This window comes from Dermacentor andersoni, chromosome 2 (assembly GCF_023375885.2).
Source record: "Dermacentor andersoni chromosome 2, qqDerAnde1_hic_scaffold, whole genome shotgun sequence".
Lineage (NCBI taxonomy): Eukaryota > Metazoa > Arthropoda > Arachnida > Ixodida > Ixodidae > Dermacentor > Dermacentor andersoni.
In genome coordinates, this window is record NC_092815.1 from 176,096,527 (window position 1) to 176,118,432 (window position 21,906).

A 21,906-nucleotide genomic window follows, 5' to 3' on the forward strand; every position below is an offset into this window, starting at 1 on the left:
ATATATGACGATCGCGTAGCCGGCAGCCCTTTCGTAGCCACTTTTATGGTCAATCAGCGGGAGCAAAATTTTTAATTATTGATTGTTAAAGCTGGCACTAAGCGTGGCTCAGAAGCTATGTTCCCTCTCACATTGTGTGCGCATTTTTCAAAAATCAAATTTGCGGTCGGCAAACATCTATAGGATGCCATTAACGTGCGTGTTCTGAAAAGAAAAATCGCTGCGGCCCCCGGAACTGTTAAATTTCTCGATAACGCCAAGCAACCTGCAAGAATACCTTATCAGAAAATTGGATTTCAAAGCCAAAGAGCGAGCTAGGTGCACATGCATACGACGTCGGCAGTATACGGCACACAAATGCACGCCCATTCGCACTCTTTAACGCTCACCTCTGTTCGCGCAATTTCTGAGACAGGCAGCACAGCTGAAAATCATTCATTAGGGCGTACTTAAACAACAACAAAGTACACTACCAGGCTTGATTAACGAAAGCAATGCCAGGGCCTTGGGCGCGTCTTTCCCGCAACGGATGCGTATCCGCGGCGGCTATATCTGGCTAAACGTCTAGAACGAACGGTGACTCCTGTACAAGAAACAAATACTGACCCTATATAAATCCGGCGTGTCGAGCTTCACAGAGAGTTAAATGAACCAAAAATTACCGCCCGCTACATTACGACCTGCCTTTAAGCCCGCTGCACACACAGCCCGCCAGCACACATAGCAGACGACGGTTGCGTCAAGGTTGGCAGCGCGTTGTGCGTGTCGACCAACAAAATATCCATCGGTACGTCACGAGAAGCGCTTGGTGGAAGGTAATAAATTTCAGCCTGCATGCAACAATAACAATAAGTAGTTTATACGCTGTAATAAGTCCGTGACAAGGGATTACGTGCTACGCGTGCTTTAGTAATGAGCGCGCTTTCTTTTTCAGAAACGATTGAATGGGCAAGGAACGGCCAGTGCGCATGCGTATGTTTTCATTAGACGTGATGGAGCCGTGCACCGCGTTGCAGCTGTTCATTGAGACCACAAGTTCATGTGTTTTAGTCGCGTTGTTGTTCTCATTTTAATAACACCATGCGTAATAGAGCACGCAGCTGGGTTAAGATTACCTGTAAGCATCGAGGTATCTTCTACATCGATATGGAAGCATGTAGATATCATTGTTTCCGATAAGGTTGCCGCGGCGCTGTAGCACCTACTGATCGCTTTGCGCAAGTAAGCCGTTTTTGTCTTTTATTTACTGTGGTGAGCAGTCGTGGTTGTTTGTAGGAACGCCGTCCGTCATACCTACTGTCATCTTCCTTCTGATCTGCAGTTTTCTGTGAAGAAGGAATTAAAGCCATCGCTTTTGCAATGACGATGGGAGCAACGAGGACCATGCATTGTACGCTAGAAGGGCCCGCAAACGCCTTGGCAATAAACAGAGATGCCACGCAGGTTGCTGTCGCAGGCCGAAACGGTATGCGGCTGTAAACATCGCTTCGGATCTGTTGTGTTGTACTCTTGTCGCTGACGCTGTCTCGTTTGCGTCCTTTTAGTGTTCAAAGTGTTCAGCTTGGAGAACGAGGAATTTCAGGAGAGGATAAACCTGCGCGTAGGCAAGAATCTCAATCTGAACTTCAGTTGCAGCGATGTCGTGTGGAACATGGTTGATGGTAAGTAATCGCCGATCACTATAATCGTATTTGCTTGTTAATTTCGATACTTTCGAATAAAGCTTCTGCTGGTAGGTGTCATGCGAGTGATTGAAACAAGCATTGACGGAGTTTCTTGCTACAATGCGTGCCATATTACTTCATTTGTAGACCATATCCTCGCCACTGCTGCTACAAATGGTGCTGTCGTCACCTGGAATTTGAACAAAAGTTCTCGATCTAAACAAGGTAAATGTGCCATGTGATTGCAAAGAATTGTAATCGTCTGGCATGAGGACTCGGGTAATGCATTCTGGCATACAACTTTGCAGACATGGTATTCCAAGACCACAAGAGGACCGTCAACAAAGTCTGCTTCCATCCGTCCGAGTCAAATATTCTGTTGTCTGGCTCCCAAGATGGAACAATGAAGTGCTTTGATATTCGCAAAAGGGAGGCTGCAAGCACTTTCCTCAGGTGCGTTTCTAATTCCTTTTATTCTGTGAGTGCCAGCCGCCTCCCATTAATTCACATTGGTAGGGGCAGCATTTATTTGAATTACCCCAAGATTGATCTATCTGAAGTGGAGTAAAACAAATTGCAAGACAGAATCACCATTAATCACAAAAATTTAGAAGAAACGACACCACTAGCTCTCTTAATATAAAGAAAGAAGTCCCCATGCAAATGCAGATCCAGGATATCAAAGCTATGAACACGACCAGGTCGTTGCTACATACTTGTACTTGACAAACCTGTTGACATGCAGAACGCAGTCGAACAGCACAAAAGGTGGGATGGTGTGCAGATGACAGACACAGCGCGTACACTAAATCTCCGGTCTTTTGTGCTGTTTGACACCCTTCACTGTGCACCAGCCAGTCCAGTTCAATACACTTGAGGTGTCATCATGCACAGTTACCTGAATAAAAAGTATCATCCCAATTTTTACTATTGATGCCTCATTTATGTTATTTCACCAAATGTTTCTGTCCACTTTTATGTGCCATGGGAAGCCAAAAGGTTAGAAGGAACCAGAATCTGTGTTTGAATTGAGTTGCTTCAATATGGGCAGAATATGCAGCAGGCCAATCAAGATACAGAGATTTGTTTGAGTTAACTGACGCTTTGAATTATTGAAAGATGCCTATATTCTGTAATTTCTATGTACAAGATGCATAACGTATCAGAAATGTGATGTCATACTTTGTGATGTGCAGGAATTTCACTCTCTCTCTAATTATTCGGGCACCAGCACACAGTCGTCGAAGCGAATCTCCTTTTTTTAATAACTTTGGGGAGCTGTGCTCACAGTGGTTGCTTGCTTCCAAGTTGTCTGTAGTGTTAGTCCAGTCATCTTCATGCAAGCCAGTGGTAATTGCTTGCTGTAATGTTTACTACAACCTGCTGTTCGAGAGATCTGACTTCAAGTTTTGTCATGTGCCATTAACAGAAGTATGAGCTACCCGTTAAAGTGAGTAATTAAAGTAAAACTAATGGGAATGTGCTGAGACGAGCTGAAAAGCCTTGTTTCAGTCACTGAACAAAGATAGGAATTGAATCAGACTGCAGAAGCATGCACATTTAGGCTGGCTTTAGGCTGGCTGGCATTTAGGCGACCAGAAACAGTGCAGAAGTACAGAAGGAACGCACAATGGCACTGTCTGTCCCTTCTGTACGTCCCGTTACCTTGAGTTGTTTCTGCTAGAGTCGGACTGCAACGTTCTTGTGGTCTGGGTTTCAGAAAGAGGAATGGCAAGTTGACAGATGTGATTGTTTCTGATCCGTGAACATTTAAGCACTTGTCACTTAATTTTTTAGCATACCATGCAAAAGTACTTAGAGAAAACAGAGCAGTTAGATAAAATTTATGAGCTCATTAGCGCTTACCACTAGAGTTTCAGAGCGAATGCTCTTAAAGGGGTCCTTCAACACTTCAAAGCTATGAACTCTTTGTAGTGAGCTTAATGCCCTTCAGTTGATAAATTCCCGTAATAATTTTTCAAAAGGAATCCAATAATAATGAAGGTATCAAGCATGCATTGTTTACTTTGCCCATTCCTCCTCAGCTGTACACTTTCTGTCGGCTAGGGCAGTGCCGATTGCCCATTTCCCTCGGTGCACTTACGGTAACCCTTCAAAGTTGGCATCTGACAAAGGTGCCTGAGAGTGAAAAAGGAGTAGTGACGGGACAAGCTGGACACATTAATAATTGCTGCTTTCCTGTATGCTAGAAGGTTGAAGGGGCATGCATGAATGCATAAGCTTTCGTTTAGGAGTAGCTCATGGTCATGAACGATCAGGCAATGGCTGGCATCTATGACTTCATTGACGGTGGCAAAATGGAAGCAGCTTCAAAAGCTACAGGTGAGCTATCTTTTATACGAGATTCTGGGCTCCTTCTCTGCTACATGTAGTGGAATAATATTTGTCTCGCATGTTGATGGCAGCAGTGTCTACAGATTGTGAACATTTTCTCAACGTATTCTAAAAGTGTTGCAGCTTCCTTCGTGCTGCCTCTAATGCTTTTTCCATTATCTCTTCGCCCTCTCACGCTGTGTTCGCCAAAGGTTAGCTTCTTATTTGTGCGGCTTACGTCATGACCTTACCTGAAAGGTTAGGGTGAAAATTGGGCCAGGTTGGTTTTGCATCTTGATGCAAAAGCCACGAAAACAACAACACACAGCGCTTTGTGTATGTGTGTCTGTCGCTATGTTCCTTTTGCACCTTTGGCCTGTAACTACATGAGAAGTATGTGTGTGTGTGAGAGAGATAAAGAGAGTACTCTGGAGACAGAAACCCTCGTGCATTTGTCCTTTTCTGGTGCTCCGCAGTTCATCGGAGAGCGTGAGGGACGTGCAGTTCTGCCCGCACCATCACTTCACCTTCGCGGCAGTCCAGGAAAATGGCAACGTCCAGCTCTGGGATCTGAGGCGCTCGGACAAATGCGAACGTCAGTTCACGGCGCACAGCGGGCCTGTGTTCACGTGTGATTGGCACCCGGAAGAGAAACGTTTTCTTGCCACTGGTGGCAGGGACAAGGCAATCAAGGTGAGCACCAAGTGGGAAAGAGTTGTGTTGACTGCCCTGGGGACCAAGGCCTTTCCAGGGCAGTCACTCTACCATCTGAGCTCACCAGAGACGAGAAGATTGCAGGATGAACAGAATTTACAGACAACTCGAAGCAAGTGGATGCTAAGTATGGCAAGTCAGTTCTGAAGAAATCCACAAGGTGAACCTGTGGATGCTACAGAACTGCAATACTATGTTTTTGCGCAGAGTTATAGATTTGTAAACTTTATGTACAAATTTTTTTTACCTTGCTAATTTCCTTGAATTTTGGTGAGAACCATGAGGCCATTAATTAAAATTTTGTTTCCTACAGTTGGCATAACTTAGCTTTCTCTCTTAATGCAAGAAATTTCATTAAATTCAGTTCAGCAGTTGTCTTATGATAGTATATCTGCGTGTTAAATGTAATTCAATCAGGACATTGGAGTTGGCCTTGAGATGAAGGCTTCTTTTTAGCTCTACTGCACCCGCACGGAAGGTTTTAGTTATGCACCGAAGTGCTCATGACCACAGTTGGCACGCAGTCCACTGAAGACTGCAACTACCCTTGGAGCAAGTAGCAGCAAAGTGGAGAGGCTTGGGGGTCAACCTATCCCACCGGGGGACTTCGTCACTTGCAGATCTGGGACGTGAGCTACAAGCCTGTGCTGCATCAGTGCATCCAGACAATCGCCTCAGTGGCGCACATCAAGTGGCGGCCCCAGAAGAAGTACCATATTGCCAACAGCTCCCTCGTCGTGGATTGCACCATCAACATCTGGGACACGCGGCGCCCCTACGTGCCTTTTGCCGCGTTCACCGAGCACAAGGACGTGGCCACAGGTGCCGTCCCCACTCTTTCATTGTTGTTGGTGCACTTCGGAATCCCTTGCTTTTTTTTTTTCCTTTTCTGTGAGAGGCGTAACTTTGAGATCAGTGTTAACGAGATAGAAAGACGACTGTAATTGATCCTCTTAAGTGTCGTGCCCGAGTGTACCCTCGGTGCCGATGCAGGCCCCTGGCCACGCCCGAGTAAAGTCGTGTCGCACTTTCCGCACACTCCCTGCATTTCCCGAAACAATGTGCGAAGGTGAAACATCCATAGGCTGGTTGTGCTATCTACACAGAGGTTGGTGAAACTTCATTTTCACAGCAGGTTTTTGTTTTTCTTAGGGGGGTGCAAATATCAAAATTTTTGAATACGAAACGAATACGAATCAAATACGAATACTTAGCATCAAATATCAAGTCGAATATTGAATAATGATATGCACATACCTTTATTAGCAAGTGGGTTTATTTTAACATGATGTTGGAACATTGCAATTACATAGTAATTGGTAACAAAACTAAATTAGTAAGCCGTTATACTAAACAATTTAGTAATTTCTGCTAGTTATCTGTTCTCGCCAACCTGTGCCTTATTATAACACACCAATTTCCTGTGAACTCGGAGCCATTTGACCCTGTACCAGTCACTCATCGCATTTGCTGTCAAGCAATAAGCTCAGGATGGGGGGCGGGGGGGGGGGGGGTGGAACCTGCAAGTGAGTGCACCCTCGCTGTTCGCAAACTCGTGCCCTTTGCTACTGTGAGGCTGGCTTTTCTGCAAAGCTGGGACGTCCAGTGGCTAAGCGTGTTTTACAGGGGAACTTTCGCCATCGGCATGAAATTATTGCAAAATTCAACGGAAAATCAGACGCGCTTTCTTAGATTAGATAAAAATGAACACCAAGTGCCATGTTTGCTCCCACACAGCCAACGACATATCCGATTTGTTTCGAATACTCGTATCCAATTGCATATTCAAAAATTTTTGAATAACTAGTTTTCAAATCGAATACGAATATTAAAACTATAGTATTCGAAATTTTCGAATATTCATACACCTCTAGGTTTTATGCGACAGATGGCATGACAAAGCCTATCTGTAAGTGTTGCTTGAGTCTCCCTTTTCTGACATGGCAAACTGGTACAAAAAGCCTGTGCATCTTTGAGGGATGCAGGAATTCAAGAGCTTATTACGAACTCTGATTCAGAGGTCTTTGGTGTTGATTATGCAGCGTCTTCGAGTGACAATGACAGCGATGAAGAGCCCACATTTCCTCTGGAAGACTAGTTGTCTTATTTAAGATCAATAATTGGCATAAGCCTCAATTATTGTGTGAATCTTTAGATTAAGAACTCAATAAAATGTTCACAAATATATTGCCAGTAAGTAGCATCTGAATTTAGAGCCTTCTAATATGTTACTATACATATTGAATTTGTTGTGCTTAAGAAAAACACTCCGGCACACAGCGAATGGAAATGCCTGGCACCCAAAGGGTTAAAAATGACAAAGCAAATTAATAAAAGATTCTTGCTTAAGTAGTATGCAAGAAATTACCATAGTCCTTTGATTAAAGGCGGCCACGATTATAAAGCAACAAGAGTAGCCAACAGATTATGTAGACTCGGTGGGGATTGCCCAAAATACCACATAATCAGAAGCCCCCTGCCTAATCAGAATGATCAATGTGAATTGTACATGAATTTCGCCTTGAGGTGTAAATTCACCGCAGGGCAATCTTTTGTCATATGGTGGCTTTATAGCAGCATGTGCCGCACTGCGGTGAAGCCACACCATAAAGTGAAGGTCGCAAATCTAAAATGTTCGTCACCAGTATTGGTGCATAATGTTCATATTTTTTATTTTTATTTATGAGTACTTTGCAGAGCCCTCGTGGGGCTTTGTGTAAGGGGGGCAGTACAATAAATACATACATTAAGGTTAAAATACAATAACACCTTAACAGAATAAAATTTCGACTAGTGCATGAAGATGCGGATGAACCCAAGTACTTAACAAGATACACTATAAAAGCAAGGGAGTAACAATAGCATTCAAAATTGAAAAAACAAAATGAAAATGCAACAACGAACAAAAAAGCAATCGTAACTCAACAGAAACACTGATGTGGAAAATAAAGACAACTGACAACTTTCACATTATAAGAAAGAAGAAAAAGAAAAGATGGACATATTGGCGATAGTACTATAGGCAAGGGAAATGGTGAAAGTGGAAAATTCAAAACATCAGATTTTGGAGCACAGATATTTCTTAAGATTATTGCAAAACATTGTGTGATATCGCTCTACTGCAAGGTTATCTGGAAGGCCATTCCACAAACGGATAGCTCATGGAAGAGCCAATAAGTTAAATGCGTCACTATTACCATACATGTGCGCTAAGCCAAAGTTGTTATGCAGTCTATGTGAAGTTCAATGAGCGAGATCAAGGTGTACAGAGGACGTCATACTGGCGTGGATGAATTTGTGAAATAGTAATAAGAGAGCAATGTCACAACGAGTAATTAATGACTCTAGTGAAAGGTCTAGTTTAATTTGTGTTATGCTAGATGGGTATGTGTCATTATGTGTAATGAACCGACTGGCTTTGTTCTGAATGGCTTCTAACATATGATTATGACATATATCGGACACTATACCGAAAGTATTTTCACGTGGGTGGCCGCATCGTTATAACGATGTCCAACTGCAGTTGCATAGAACAGCAGTAGCTGGTTGCTGTTTTTTTTTTTTTTAGAAACTTGTGCTCAACAGCTGAGCGGTCTAACCACTGAGCCACACCTCTCTGGCTAACCCATGTAGGCCAGTTCTAACACTGTGGCTTTGTGCCCCCTTCTCTCTGTCCACAGGTTTTGCCTGGCGAAATAGCCCTGGTGTGTTGTTGTCAACAAGTAAGGACAGCACGTTGTTCCAGCATGTCATGGGTGACGCCATCAAGCCAGCAACGCATGCCGACTCGCTCTCGGTGGCCCATGTACTGAACCCATCGGGAGACCTAGCCTTTGCGTCCAGTGACCGCTTCTTTGCCGAGCAGACCAACAGGTCTCGGCCTGGGCCTGTGCATCCGGCATCTGCCAGGTTCCCAGCGGTCTTCAAGAAGACCACAAACCTTGGCGACAAGTTCAGCCATGCACAGAGCACGTTATGCATCTTTGTCAACAAGGAAGTCGAGGTATTGTACTACTTGCCTTGCTCTATGTGTACTACTGATGACACTCATGAAAGAATTTTTGGAGTCGGAGCCCTAATAAGCTTTGTGCATGCCAGAAAAGGGTGTTGCATTCTGCTTTAAATCTCGCATATTTAGCATATTGCAGCTAATAAACCAAACGCTTGCCACTGTGTGCTAATGGCGTTCATTAGAAATTTTTTGGAATCAAAGCCTCAATAATCTTTGTGCACAGAGCAGAATTGGTCTATGCAGTCAAACCTTCATATTACGAAGTTGTACTTACAGTGAAAAACTTGTTGTGAATTTTGTTTATTTCAAGCTTTTAATACTCCTGCAGTAAATGTAATTTCACAAATTCTGAGAATATTCCTGGCAGATAATATCTTGTCAGTAAGCAATTATAAACAAAACTCAAGAAGGTGGGGTCGTAATGGCATAATTATGAGTGGTGACGCGTGCAGTGTGTCCCGTCGTGCGGCACCATAAACCTTGGACACCATGGATAACGGCAGTTAGTGCTCAAAGCCGTCATAGATGGCGCTCACAAACTAAAAACAAAAGTGTAAAAATATGCGGATGTTCGTCTTCTTTGAGTAAAATAAAGTCGCAGTTTTGCCTGAAAGGCAAAGCATTGGTGGCAATAGCAACCACGTGCAGTAAGGTTCATACTTTTATTGGCCGTATAAATTGCAGTAAACATACAACTGTGGTGTGAAGCACATCTCACTTGATGACCACAAACACTTGCTGTCACAACGTTAAGAGTGATGAGCGCCGGCAGCAGCGAGTGAACCCTCCGTGCTGCCTCTCGTTTCGCCGTGCCTCAGAAATGTGAGATTACGTGACCTCCAACGCTAGACGCGCAGGAGCTATGCACATCAAGGCACCAGCCAGCTCGCCCACACAGACAGTCGTGCGCAGCCATGGCCAGAGTAGAGGGGGGAGGGCAGATGGCAGCATGTCTCCTGCCTGCTCTTCTGCCTTGGCCGACATTTTTCACTTTCAAACCCACGTCGTCTATTGTTCTGGGAAGTGTACAGCTATTATCATTGCCATAAGCCCTGATGTCATCAAAGCCTATATGTACGAGCTATATAGTGTCCGTTTTGTTAGTCTCGTCGAAAAATTCTGCTTTTCCGCCTTTTCTTTTTATGCTTGGTGCTCTGGTGCCGTGTAATTCCTTCTCACAGCTTCTCGCCTTCGGCTGCTTCATCTGGTGCCCTCGGGACACAGCAGCAGGGCTATAGAAATAGTTTTTGCAGTCCGCTTTGCATATTTAGCTATACTGCAGACAGAGAACAGACCTGCAACAATATTTAGGGTAAAAGAATTGAAAAAATGCTGTGCTTATCTGTTCATCGTTTTTAATACTGATTCTGGGTAGCAATATACGAGTAATTAAATGAGGATTTTGCTTTAAATGCAGAATAATTTCCATTTACTCAAGTAACAATGGCAAAACCTTTCTGTTTTAGGCCCTTAGGCTTTTAAATTCAGTCTTGGCGATTTATTTGAGTGCATGTGATAACTTACTTTATCATTCAGTGCTTATAAACATTGCTTTAAACATTGCTTCCAAACATTGTAAGCTGTGTACAAATCAGATCGTGTATGGCGTATGACAAGTACTGTCTGTCTGACAGGTGTTGCCATATTTGTTGACGCAAGTCTTTTTGGGCAAGTTTTGTACAAAAACTGAAGTAAGGACCCTGTGCACACAAATGTAAATGTCCCAGGCAGCTTCTTGCCGGGCCCAATGGTTAGGTGTGTTTCAGGGATACAGAAGCCTTGGGAAGGAAGTTGGGGCGCAGGCAACTAGTTTGGCCACCTGGAGAATCCTGAAACTTGTTTACTGAACCTCCTGGGCTTCTGAGAATCTTGTTGATGACTCCCGTTCTAGATAACTGGTTACTGTGGGTGCATGAATATTCAAATTTTCGAATGTGAATCGATCAGTCTTTGTTGTTCAAGTTGTATTTGACATGACCGTTTGGTATCCAGCATTTTTTTATTATAGTCGACCGAAAGTATCTTTAATATCTGGTACAGTTAAACCTTGATATAACAAAGTCGGTAAAATCGTCAATTTGCTTCATTCTATTAAAATTTCATTGTATGGAAATTTGACCTTTTATACAAATAAGTACAGTCGCTGATGAATCTTTCTTACAGGGAAGGGGCCTCAAATTTTTTCGCATTATCAGGCAAATGCAAAAACCTAATTTCAATGAGCAAAAAAAATTCACTGTGTTGAATTTGAGAGTCTGCAACAAAAGATGCATTTTCACGCTGAGTCGACGAAATCTTCACATTGGCAGTACAAAGCAAACCCAGCCATGCTTTCACATTCACTCTGCTCCCATGGCTGATTGTGTCACCTGCAGCGGGACGACACTATCATGAAAAGCGCTGGTGGCGGGCAGTGAATATTTGTCTTCCTCTCTCACTTTAATGCGTCTCCAAAACTTCAGGCTACGAAACCTGCAGTAGTAAACGCACGGAAAGACAGCGCACACAATGCCGCATAATTTCAGCCCGTCCGTCCTTTGCACACGCAACAGATTTCTTCTAAAACTGGGCACACAGGCTGCATATGTGCTCAGCCGTGGCCACACGAGAAAATTAGACGCGCGCCAACCTGCCCCCCCTCTCGCCCTCTCTCTCTCACGCTTGATCGTGTTACTGTGAGCTCACTCCGCTTCCCCTTTCCCCTTGCATGCGTGAGGACAGCACTCATACAATCACCAACTTTCTCGGCTCACCCTTGCAAGCTTTCAGTCGCACTCAAAGCATACAGCGCACAATGTATGATAGGATTTTATTGCACTTGGGCTTTATACGGAACAAGATGCAGCTCCACTTCGGTGGTCACTTATGTTTTCAGAGGTACATTTGCGAGCAGCTGCTTGTAATTCAACCATTTGACCATGTGTCCCCAGAAGTTTCCATTTATTGTCAAGGTATTCCTTCGCAGTGGCAGTGAACTTTCGTTATATTGGAATAGTCTGTAAACACACTTCATTAATTTGAGGTTCTAAGTACATAATGTTCTATGGACAAGAGGTTATTAAAAGTTAAATGTTAAATACTTTGTTATAGCAAGAATTTTGTTATATGGAAGTTCGTTATGTTTAGGCTTAACTATTTATTTTAAGCATATATTTGTTGCACACTGATGTCAGCAAGAAAATATTTAGATTTGCTTCGCTGTACCCAATAATTCATGATAATCTGTGTTCATTATATCAAAGTTTGACTGTATCCTCCTTTGGCACAATAGTATGGGATGAGAATGTGATTACGCATGTTACCACACTCGTTATGTTGCAGTTGTGCATTTAGCTACAGCCTACAGAAAGCCACTTTCAATTTTCCTTGTTGCTTCTACATTTCAATTAAACATAACAGTTAATTTCTCTCGTGCTTTCTTTGGCTTCATTGGCCGTTTCCTTCATATGCTTATAATAAACTAACAAAACAATCGAGCCCCTCGGATCCCCTTTACTCTTCTTGTTTAGTACTGAGCAGGACATCAAAAAGTGTGAAATGCAAACTAATGTGTGCAAAGTACTTTGGTGTGGGTCAAACTCGGAGAGTCAAAATCTGTGTGCTTATGTGACGTTCTTGGCCATTGCAGGCACTCTCACTGATGTGGCTACGAGAGAGCGCGCTGCGTTACCAGCTGTCGGGGCGCCCTTTTGGGGAGCTCTGTGACCGCAATGCCGGGGTAGCAGTTGACCTGGGTCGCCACCAAGTGGCGCAGACATGGCGATTGCTCAAAGCCCTTTACACACATCAAGCCGGCTGTCCAGCAGACTTCCTCAGCCTCAGCGGCCTTCTCGACTCGTCTACCAGGGGCGATGCTGACCGCAGTAAGTACTGGAGCCACAGCCGCAGAGCACCGCGAATTCACTTATGCACGTTTTTTCCTGTTGCTTTCTTTTCAAATTTATAATACTCAGCTTCAAATGCCTCTGAGAAGGCTTGAACACTGCACATTTATTGCATGTGCTTTTTTCATGGCACTGGCGCAATCTGCTAACCCCTGCGGACTTCCTGCCAAGGATGTCACGGTGACCATGACATATGGTACAACAGTGCTATCAGAAGTGCTCTTGTAGCGTGAAAAACATGCTGACACCTTCTGTTGGTTGCATAAAACTTTGGTGTAACTTGTTAAACGTCAGTCTTTCTTGTAACGAAAAAAAAAGAAGGAAAGGTGGTGGGGAGGGGAGGATGGAAAGGCATGTGTGATGCACTCCATCGCAGCACGCTGGAAACGTTTTGTGTTATAAGCCTCTTACTGGTTTGGACACTTGCCATTCAACTGCGTGTCATCCATGCGGTTAGGGGCCCCCCTTAATACCATAGAAGCTCGTTGATCTGATCCCGCTTCGTGCAGTTTCCCGGTGCCAATGTTCACGATCAAGAACACAGTAAATGACCCAATACAGTTATGCTTCTTTTTTACCGGTTGGTATGTTCCTGGAAAACACTATTTTTCGACACCAATGTTTGGTACATCGCCAAACTGTGATTTTATTATACGTTTTCTGGCCGCTAGATCCCATGTGAGCAACAAAAGACGTGAGAAACACGTGATCAAGCGCATTAGGCGCTCACCACGGCAGCTTCCCCGCAGTACTCGTCCACCCATGTCGTGTGAAAAGGCTGGCATGCACTCACTTTTCTCTTCTCGCATCAGCGAATCGCCTCGCACGTTGTAGCACGTCGCATTCACAGATATTGCCACCAGCCCTATTGCGATGAGCATCTTCAGCTTAGTAATGTGAATTGTTGGGCGAGTTCACCTGCCTGTTTTACATAGTGTGTGGCATAGTGCCATTGGAAGCGTACTGCATGCTTTCAGTAGGCCATAACCCAAACATGCCGTCGTACCCTGCTGCAGGCAGCGCCAAGTAAGCGTCATGTTTCACTCTGGCGCCATCATATTCTGGTGCTGCACGCCAGCTCAATTTTGTTTGCTTCCCTTTGCCGTCTTAAAACCCTATGCAATGGGAAAACAACAAAGATCGTCTAGAACCGCTGGGTCCCTGACATTTTGGTGCGCTTCGCCGTCTAGGACCGCAACAATTCTCGCTAAGTGGGGACATCAATACTTCCCGCCAGAATGCCCTACCCAAAGAAGCTGCTTGACCCAGGCCCAATTCAAGGAACGCAAACATAAGCTTGCTGCAGCCGTAAAAATGACAGTGTGCGAGTGTACCCCCCTTGGTGCCTTGCATGCAGTAGAGGAAGATGGTGCGATTCCTCCCTGCTGTCTTCTTTCGCATGTTTGAGATTGAGCCACCATCCTGTACTCACCTTTGCGCACATCCATTCGCACTCACAGCATACGGTTCACGGCCACGATGTTATCACACGAGGACTTTTACGGAACATCACGGCAATGGCGGCACCAACGACAGAAATGTACTTGGAGTGTTCATATAGCTGCTGTTGCAATAATGAAAGGTTGCAGCAAAACACAGGTCCCCCATTAAACTGAGAACCTCATTGGTAATCAGTACAACTGAACATCAATACTTCATTAGCTTCAGAGGGAAAAAAGCACTTGACTGTATTCAACAGAAATTCTATTGATTAAAAAGAAGTCACAGTTTCACCTGAAAGCTGAAGCATCGATTGCAATAGCGAATTAGTGGATAGTAGTGTTATCGGCTGTATAAACTTGTAGACATAGGCATACTAACTAAATTAACAAGCATGGTTTCATGCACACACAAGCAAACGTGAACGCATCTCACTCTATGACCACACACATTCACTGTCAAAACGTTGAAGGGAGGAAGCGCAACAGCAACAGCGAGCAAATTGACCTTCATGCTGCGTCTCGCATCAGCGTGAACTAAGCTGTGGAAACACAGTGCGCGGCGGACTCTGTCCCTGGCGCAGATAAATTTCAAGATTCAGCGCGAACACCTGGGCAGCTCAAATTAAAATGTGCCCCCCCCCCCCCTTCCCCCCAGAGTCTTGCAGACATCAAAAGACGGTGCACTTCCTCCCCACTTCCCTCCCTTACGTGTACAACCGCCAGCACACCCTTGCACGCTTTCAATCGCACATACAGCATATGGCGCACGGTGATGATTTTATCACCTTTGGACAGCATGTGGAACCTCACGACGACAGCAAAAATGCGTCTGGAGTGCCCATATAATTGCTATTGCAGTAAAATATTTGCCAGGCCTTCATGTACTAGAACTGAGCTGTGATCAGTGCTGGCATACTCATTTGGTGTTTTCTCTAATAAAATTAGACTGTACTGTTTATCTTGTTTTCTGTGTACCTACCACATTTACACGATTGTAAGTCGACTCATATGCAAGTCGACCCCCCCTTATCACGTGTGTTATGAAAAAAAAAAAAAAGAAGAGCATACCCGTGGGTGCATTTCATAATGAAAATTATTAGTAGCTGGCATGGTCACTGGACCACTCGTCTTCACTTGTGCCATCATCCTCATTAGTGCTGCCATTGTCATCGCTGTTACAGTCCCACAGCATGTCGTTGTCCAGCGAAATTCTGCATTTCCCAAATGACCGCACCACGACATATTGTGGAACAACCACCCATGCCGAAAGCGCCCAACCACACATGGCCGTTAGGGAGGCTCTCTTGACACGTCCAGTTAGCGCAAGTTTGCGATATTCTGCCACCAGCCACTTGTTGTACTCGTGGCGGAGCAGGTGCTTGAAAGTATTGTTCATGTCGACATCGAGTGGCTGCGGCTGCCCCGTCAAGCCGCCGGGAATCACAAACATATCTGTACGTTCTCTCCGCAGCTACGCTTTCATCTTGGCTGTGAGCTGGCCTCGAAAGGAGTTCAACACAAAGAGATTGGGAACGTGAGCTTTGAGGGATGCCCCTGGCCTTAAGGGGGGACACGGGTTTTAGATCGCGAAAAATGGCCAGAAAATCGATTTTTTGAAAATCACATTTTCAGTTTCTATAACCCTTTTTCTGTGTGATACCCAAATATCATCCCTGTAAACCACCTAGAAGTGCTCTAAAAAATTCGTTTCATTAGCTAAGGTGGCGAAAAATCTCGCGGAAATCAAGAAAGAACAGCATTTTTCACGCCACAATATCTCCGGAACGGCGCGACCGAGCGCCGCCATCTTGGTCTCATTGGAAAGCGCATTTCTCCGTCTTCAAATTTGCCGCTTCAGCGATCTCCTCCATACAGAAACAAGCGCACGAAAAGCAAATGATTAAAGGTCGTGCCGGAGTCTGCGATTGGCCGCGCCCGCCACGTGACTCCAGCGCGGTTCGCCATTGGTCCGGCGTTCGCGTCGTCTGCTCGGCTCTTTGCACCTCGCGAGTTTGGTGTCTCCACTCGCCGTAATCTCGACGTGTCAAAACGGGCGCTACGCGGACATCACAGTAGCGTGGCCGATCCCTACGCTTGTGGACGTTTCAGACTCGCAGCTAAGCATTGCGAGCGTCGGCGACGCGGACTTCGCGACCAAGATTCACGCGCGGAATCCTCGGACATGCGGCTAAGCCTTTCAGCACTCGGTGTTTCGAATTCGTGACAAATTCGTATCGCGCACGCAATCCTCGGAAACGCGGCTAAACATTTCGCGCATAGGGAGCCTCCGACTCGGCGATCATGCACATCGCGCGCGGACTTCTCGGACCGTCACCTAATCATTTTGTGCATCGGTGCCTCCGACTGCGCGAACCAGCGCATCGAGTGTCGACTCCTCGAGCCCGCGGCTAGGAATTTCGCGCGTCGGCACGTAGGACTGCGCGAATGAGCGCGTCGAGTGTCAACTCCTCGAGCCCGTGACTAGGCATTTCGCGCGTCGGCAATTCGGACCGCGAATAAGTGCATCGAGGGTCGAGTCCTCGAGCCCGCGACTAGGCATTTCGTGCGTGGGCACCTTGAACTGCGCAACTAAGCACATCGCGCGTCGGCTCCTTGTATCTGCAGCTATGCATTTCGCACATCGGCACTTCGGACTCGCAACCAAGCACATTGCCCGTTCACTCTATTATCATATTGTCACGATAGCTCGTAACAATATCTATCATACCACCCCTTCATAAAGAGAACCTCATCATGAGCTCTGTTCACTAGGCCCCTTGGGCTGGTACACACCTGGCTGCAGAAGTGATCGAGGCATCATACAAAAGTAAAATTCTGGAAAGCACCTAGCAGCTGCATATCTATCACTGACTCTCTGATCCTAAGTTCCACAGCCACTGTCAGGTGAAGATGACTTGGAAGGCTACTTACGCTCGGAGCCTTCATTCAGTAACATGGTCAATTCTACCAAATGAAAGAAAAGTGCCTCACTGATTGTAATGGAGACTGCTATCAATCAGGCAGCCTGCATGTACAACACTGGAACTATATTCATGCCCACACAGAGTTCTACACTTCGGTTTGAAACCCAGGTACCATGCTCTTTGTAGAGCGTGGTGCCTAATAAAGTTTCTTGTGCTAGTTCAGTGGCCAGTGTGCTATTATTTTGAGAGTGTGCAGTCACACATTTAGTATGGCCATTCTTACAAAACACAGCTTCAAAATGGTGCCATTTGTATTGCTGTAGATTCACTTCAGCAAAAGCTACATTTGTTTGAAACTTCAAATGCGTTTATTTCAGTTCGATGTTTTTGCACACTGTACTCCGCCTTACGGGTGTTTTTTCTGGGTTGTTTATGGGCAAAAATGACAAGGGTGGTATCATTTTATTCGTATTGAAATGATCTAGGGGGTGATGCTATTTTTATTACTTTTGCGCCGTCATGAAAATTACATTCAGGTATAGTAATCGCTGCTAATTAGAAAAAAATTTTCATAATAAATGCAAGATTGTTTTCTTGTCCCCAAAATGCTTCCAAATGAATAAAAATAGCATCACCCCCTACAGTAGGTCTTTAGCAATGGTGTCATGCATTTAGTTCTTGGTTTAGCAAGACGGAATCATCAAAAAGCCCCGTAACGAGCTTGAAATTAATTTGACTTCAGACCTCAATATTTTTTGAACTGCTACAGCTATCAGAAATCTAATTACAGATCTGAAATCAGCACGAAAAATTGCCCCAGACAGTGGAGTTTATTAAAGATTCACCCAAAAATAAGAAAAAAATTTTTAGGACCCACCTCCCCCCTTAAAGGGAAGCTGAAACACTTTTCGAAAAAAAATGAGTTCTCTGCGGCATTCTAGTTTTGAGTCCCCTGAACACGAATATCTGGTTCAAAAAGGGCGGAAACAAACGCAAGCGGCTGTTTTTTCCAAGAAAACGCGCACCAGCGCCTCAGGGCATCGCGCTAACGCCGCTGTTGCCCGCGATTGGTCGGGGCCGCTGTGACGTCGTTCGCGGCAGTCGCCGGTCGGCACCGCCGTTTCAGAGCGTAGCACGCTGTTCTGTTCTGGCTTCATAGCTGAGTCAAAGTTGTTCTTTATTCTTTGGCTGAGTTGTAAGCATTATGGAACGTTCTCGCTGTCTCGGACAGCTTGTGTTTTCGCCGTACATGTTCGAACCGACAGCCGATATGGAAAACGATGGCGGCAACGACGATGTTGAGTGTGCCAACAGCGAGAGGGATGTGTGCACCTTCTCGCGCGTTGGAAATCTTAGCTGGTACGTATGTTTTTTTTTTTTCATGTAGCTGCACGTTCCAATGACGGGAGAAAAAATGCGCTAAAGTGTCACTGGGAACTTGCTGCTGGAAGAATGCCGAAGCACTAACTTCTCATTAGATTGTAAACACGGGTGCAATTACGCGATGTCAAGCACCTTGCTGCTGCTTGTTTAAAGTTCCGTGGTTTTTTGCGTGTTGATACACGATCGCGAACATAAGTGCCGCGTTTGGCTACTTCAAGCTCTTAATCATTATCTGCCTGTGTCACACTGGCTGCTTCAAACTCTTCGATTGGTGATGGTAGTAGAACAGGTTCATCAGGGGCTCGGTTCTCTAGGTGCTCTGCTAGAACCTGAAAGAGTGCAAGGCATAGATGTCATGAATTTCAGCATATCATGCATATCAGCAAACATGACAACAGTTGGATTACTTCCAGTAATTGAAATACTTTTTCAGTAATTTATGTGATGTATTAGTTGTCTAGTGATTTAGCAATGTGAATTATTTGGTATCTGTAATTTCATGGCTGAAGTAATTTATTAATTGCGTTAAATATACACCAGTAAGTTGTGTACGGTGCCAGAATGTTGGTAGTGTCGTGAGGTGTCGTGGAGGAACATGGGGGGGGGGGCATGAAATGTTGGCAAGTGTATGTTACCTTAAAGAAAGGTTGGCATCCCTTTAAACTTTGCTTTTTGCTTCTTGTATGCATGAAAACTTTTTGGAAGCAATCGTAAAGTAATACCATTTTTGAAAGCGGTAATCGGTAATGTAATTCAAATTGATGATTGTAATAAGAAAGTAATGAGTAATGTAATATCATTACTTTCAAATAATAATTTTGTCATGCCTGATACATAGCTAGTTCTCTAGGTACAAAGGGAAGAAAACATTTTTTGTGCAGCAGCGATGCCTGTATTGGGCTAGACGACGTCGAACGCTGACAAGTTCAATACCTCACAACGTTACTTCATTATGTGAGCCCGTTCGCCTTGCCACGGGCGCGGCTGTGCCGACGCTCGTTTTTGCGGCATTTCGCTGCTGGTAGCAAGCTGTGAGTGCGAAATCTACGGAACGAAGTTTTTACACGCCGAGTTCAACTACTGTATCACGAGCATGAAAATATTACCGTAACGCCTCATGTCGTGCGATTTGAACACGAATGCTGAACAGCTAAACCTGCGGGCACCGCGTGGTAGGACATTGAATAGCAAATATCACGTAATGCACAAGCGTACCCCCGGTCAGTTATTTCACCGTATCAAAACAGCACCGAACAAACAGCCGTAGTACAGTGTTCCGTGCCACAGCGGAGGGGAAAAACAGGATGAAAACGGCAAGCTGTTTGTACGCATGTGCATATTCCCAGCTGTGTCTCCACCTCGCTTTGTCAAAGGCCGCTGTAAGGCCGTTTGTTCGACACTCAGGTGATCATCTGTTTAAAACATTGCCCGTGTGCACATTAAAACCCTTACCTCACCCTTTCTCCTCTTGGTGAAGGCCGCTCTTGGAGGTGGCAAGGTGTTTGTCTTGTGGGAGAATATAGATGGAACAACGCCGTGATTCAGTCGCGCCGATTTAATTGGAATACCGATTGCCCGCATCGTTGTCAAGCTCCGATGATAACCACTGTCACGGAAATGCTCCGAGCACAGCACAGTTGATTTCGTCGGCACGAAATTATCTCTCCTCACCGCACGGACCCACTGCGTTGCAAGTTTCTTGTCCTTCGGAAACATGTGAAACACCACATTGTCTCGGCCGCCTGTGTTCACACAGCCGAATGTTCACAGAACGAGGGCACGAGGGCAGGTTAGGCGCCCTTGGCTGTAGGCACTCACGCAGCACAGAAAGGAAGCACAGTTCACGAAAATCGCAAAAGAAAACAAACATCAGCGGCGGCATATCTCTCGTAACGTCGTTTAGTAAAGTGCTGGACGGGAAGAAACATGCCAGCACATGCCAGCACGCCGGTCCAGCAGTACGGTCCCCGCGAGTGACGTCACTCTCGCCGGTTCTCTCCTCTGGCAACCACCTCACCCGGCGCTCCGCGAAGCGACGGGGGCGTGTCCGCGGGGGGGATTTAGAAAGCTATTTCTGCCCCTTATATTAACAAAACAAAGAAAAAAATTTCAGAACCGTAAATGAATAGGTCTGTTCTTCTGAGTCGCGTACCTCAGGACCTTATTAAAGTTTTGCATCCATCCATCCATCCATCCCAACCCCAGCAATTCATGGAAATTGAAAATCGCTTCAGCTTCCCTTTAAGAGCCTCGCCAGGCAGTACCATTTGACCACCCGGTCGTCTGTCATGTAGCCCTTCTCCCTGACTCTCACAGCTACGCTTTTGGGTAATGCTTCCGATGACAGTGTCTTTCTCTTGAAAACAATGTACGGGTGGAGTTTGGTGGTATCGGTTAAGCATCAGAGTGTGACAGTAAACCAAAGGTTTTCATTGCCAGCTATGAGGAGTTTCACTTCTCTAGCTCCCTTCACGCTCACTGGCGTGTTGCTTGTCATGTTGAAATAGACAGGAATCTGATCAGCATTGCTGATCTTGCCGAGCAAGTATTGCTGCGAGTAGCACAGCTTGAGAAAGTGCCTATGGAAGCCGAGGACTTTCTCTTTGTATGTGGCAGGCAGCTTCTGGCACACACTAGTATGCCGACGCAGAGAGAAACCAGCCCGTTTCCTAAACTGCGATACCCAAGCTCTGCTGGCTTTCAAGTTCGTTCTGGGTATCCCTGCTTCTGAAGCGAAGACCCGAGCTTGTTTCATGACCATGTCGCATGTCACTGGAAGGGACCGATCACATATTTCAGCGACGTATGCCGTAAGCTTGGCTTCCAGCTCTGGAAAGCGTCCCGACTTTGGCCTGCTGAAACCTCTTCGCTTGCCATCACAGCTGAAAATCTTGCCTGACTGCAGTCGCCACTCCCACACCACCTTTTTAGAAACGTTGGACTTGCGGCCCACTGCGCAGTTGTTTGTTTCTTTGACGTAAAGAATGGCAGCCCTCTTGAACGCTGCCGTGAACGAGCGCTGAATGTTTAGTGGACCTGGAGCACTCGTGACGATTGACAAAGCACGACAGTAATGTGTGGCTGGCAGTCGAGTTGAGTGAGACACGTCGAGTAAAACATATCAAACAGAGCTATAGAAACATATGAGCAGCATCAGCTGTTCCATGAACTATTGATACTCCACAGAAGCATTGCCGTTCCAAGGGTCAGTGTAGCCGCAATTGGAACAGCGGCTCTTCCATCAACTATCGACACCCCCACAAATGCCGTGTGCACTGTAAAGCTTTTTAAAATTTTGGAAACCCTTACGAACAAACACACTGAATAATCGAATGCTACGGGTACAGTCGTATAGCAAACATAAAATTATAACCACATTGTTGCGCCCCTGATATCTCGTTTCGCTCGCTTTTATTGCCATGTGGCACGTTTTGGTTTCGACTGTAAGTCGAGCCCCACTTGGTAGTTTCAAATTAAAAAAATAAGTCAACTTACAATCGTGTAAATATGGTAACTGATAGCTTGCAACATTCTTGTTGTGCAGTGCTA

At 45.3% G+C, this 21,906-nt stretch overlaps 1 protein-coding gene across 2 annotated transcripts in view; it reads left to right on the forward strand.

The window, feature by feature from the left end:
- Nucleotides 1-992: 992 nt before the first annotated feature.
- Wdr24 (WD repeat domain 24) overlaps nucleotides 993-21,906 on the forward strand; it is a 52,548-nt gene continuing 31,634 nt past the window's right edge. The window contains exons 1-9 of one of the 2 annotated variants that reach the window (XM_055076011.1): nucleotides 993-1,221; nucleotides 1,322-1,465; nucleotides 1,545-1,661; nucleotides 1,812-1,889; nucleotides 1,973-2,117; nucleotides 4,475-4,691; nucleotides 5,333-5,534; nucleotides 8,393-8,715; nucleotides 12,353-12,587. In XM_055076011.1, coding sequence (XP_054931986.1) covers nucleotides 1,360-1,465; nucleotides 1,545-1,661; nucleotides 1,812-1,889; nucleotides 1,973-2,117; nucleotides 4,475-4,691; nucleotides 5,333-5,534; nucleotides 8,393-8,715; nucleotides 12,353-12,587 — 1,423 coding nt within the window. In that variant the 5' untranslated portion in view covers nucleotides 993-1,221; nucleotides 1,322-1,359. Of the gene's footprint in view, nucleotides 1,222-1,246; nucleotides 1,466-1,544; nucleotides 1,662-1,811; nucleotides 1,890-1,972; nucleotides 2,118-4,474; nucleotides 4,692-5,332; nucleotides 5,535-8,392; nucleotides 8,716-12,352; nucleotides 12,588-21,906 lie in introns of those variants that run through there. The other variant, XM_050187218.3, reaches the window with a different exon arrangement.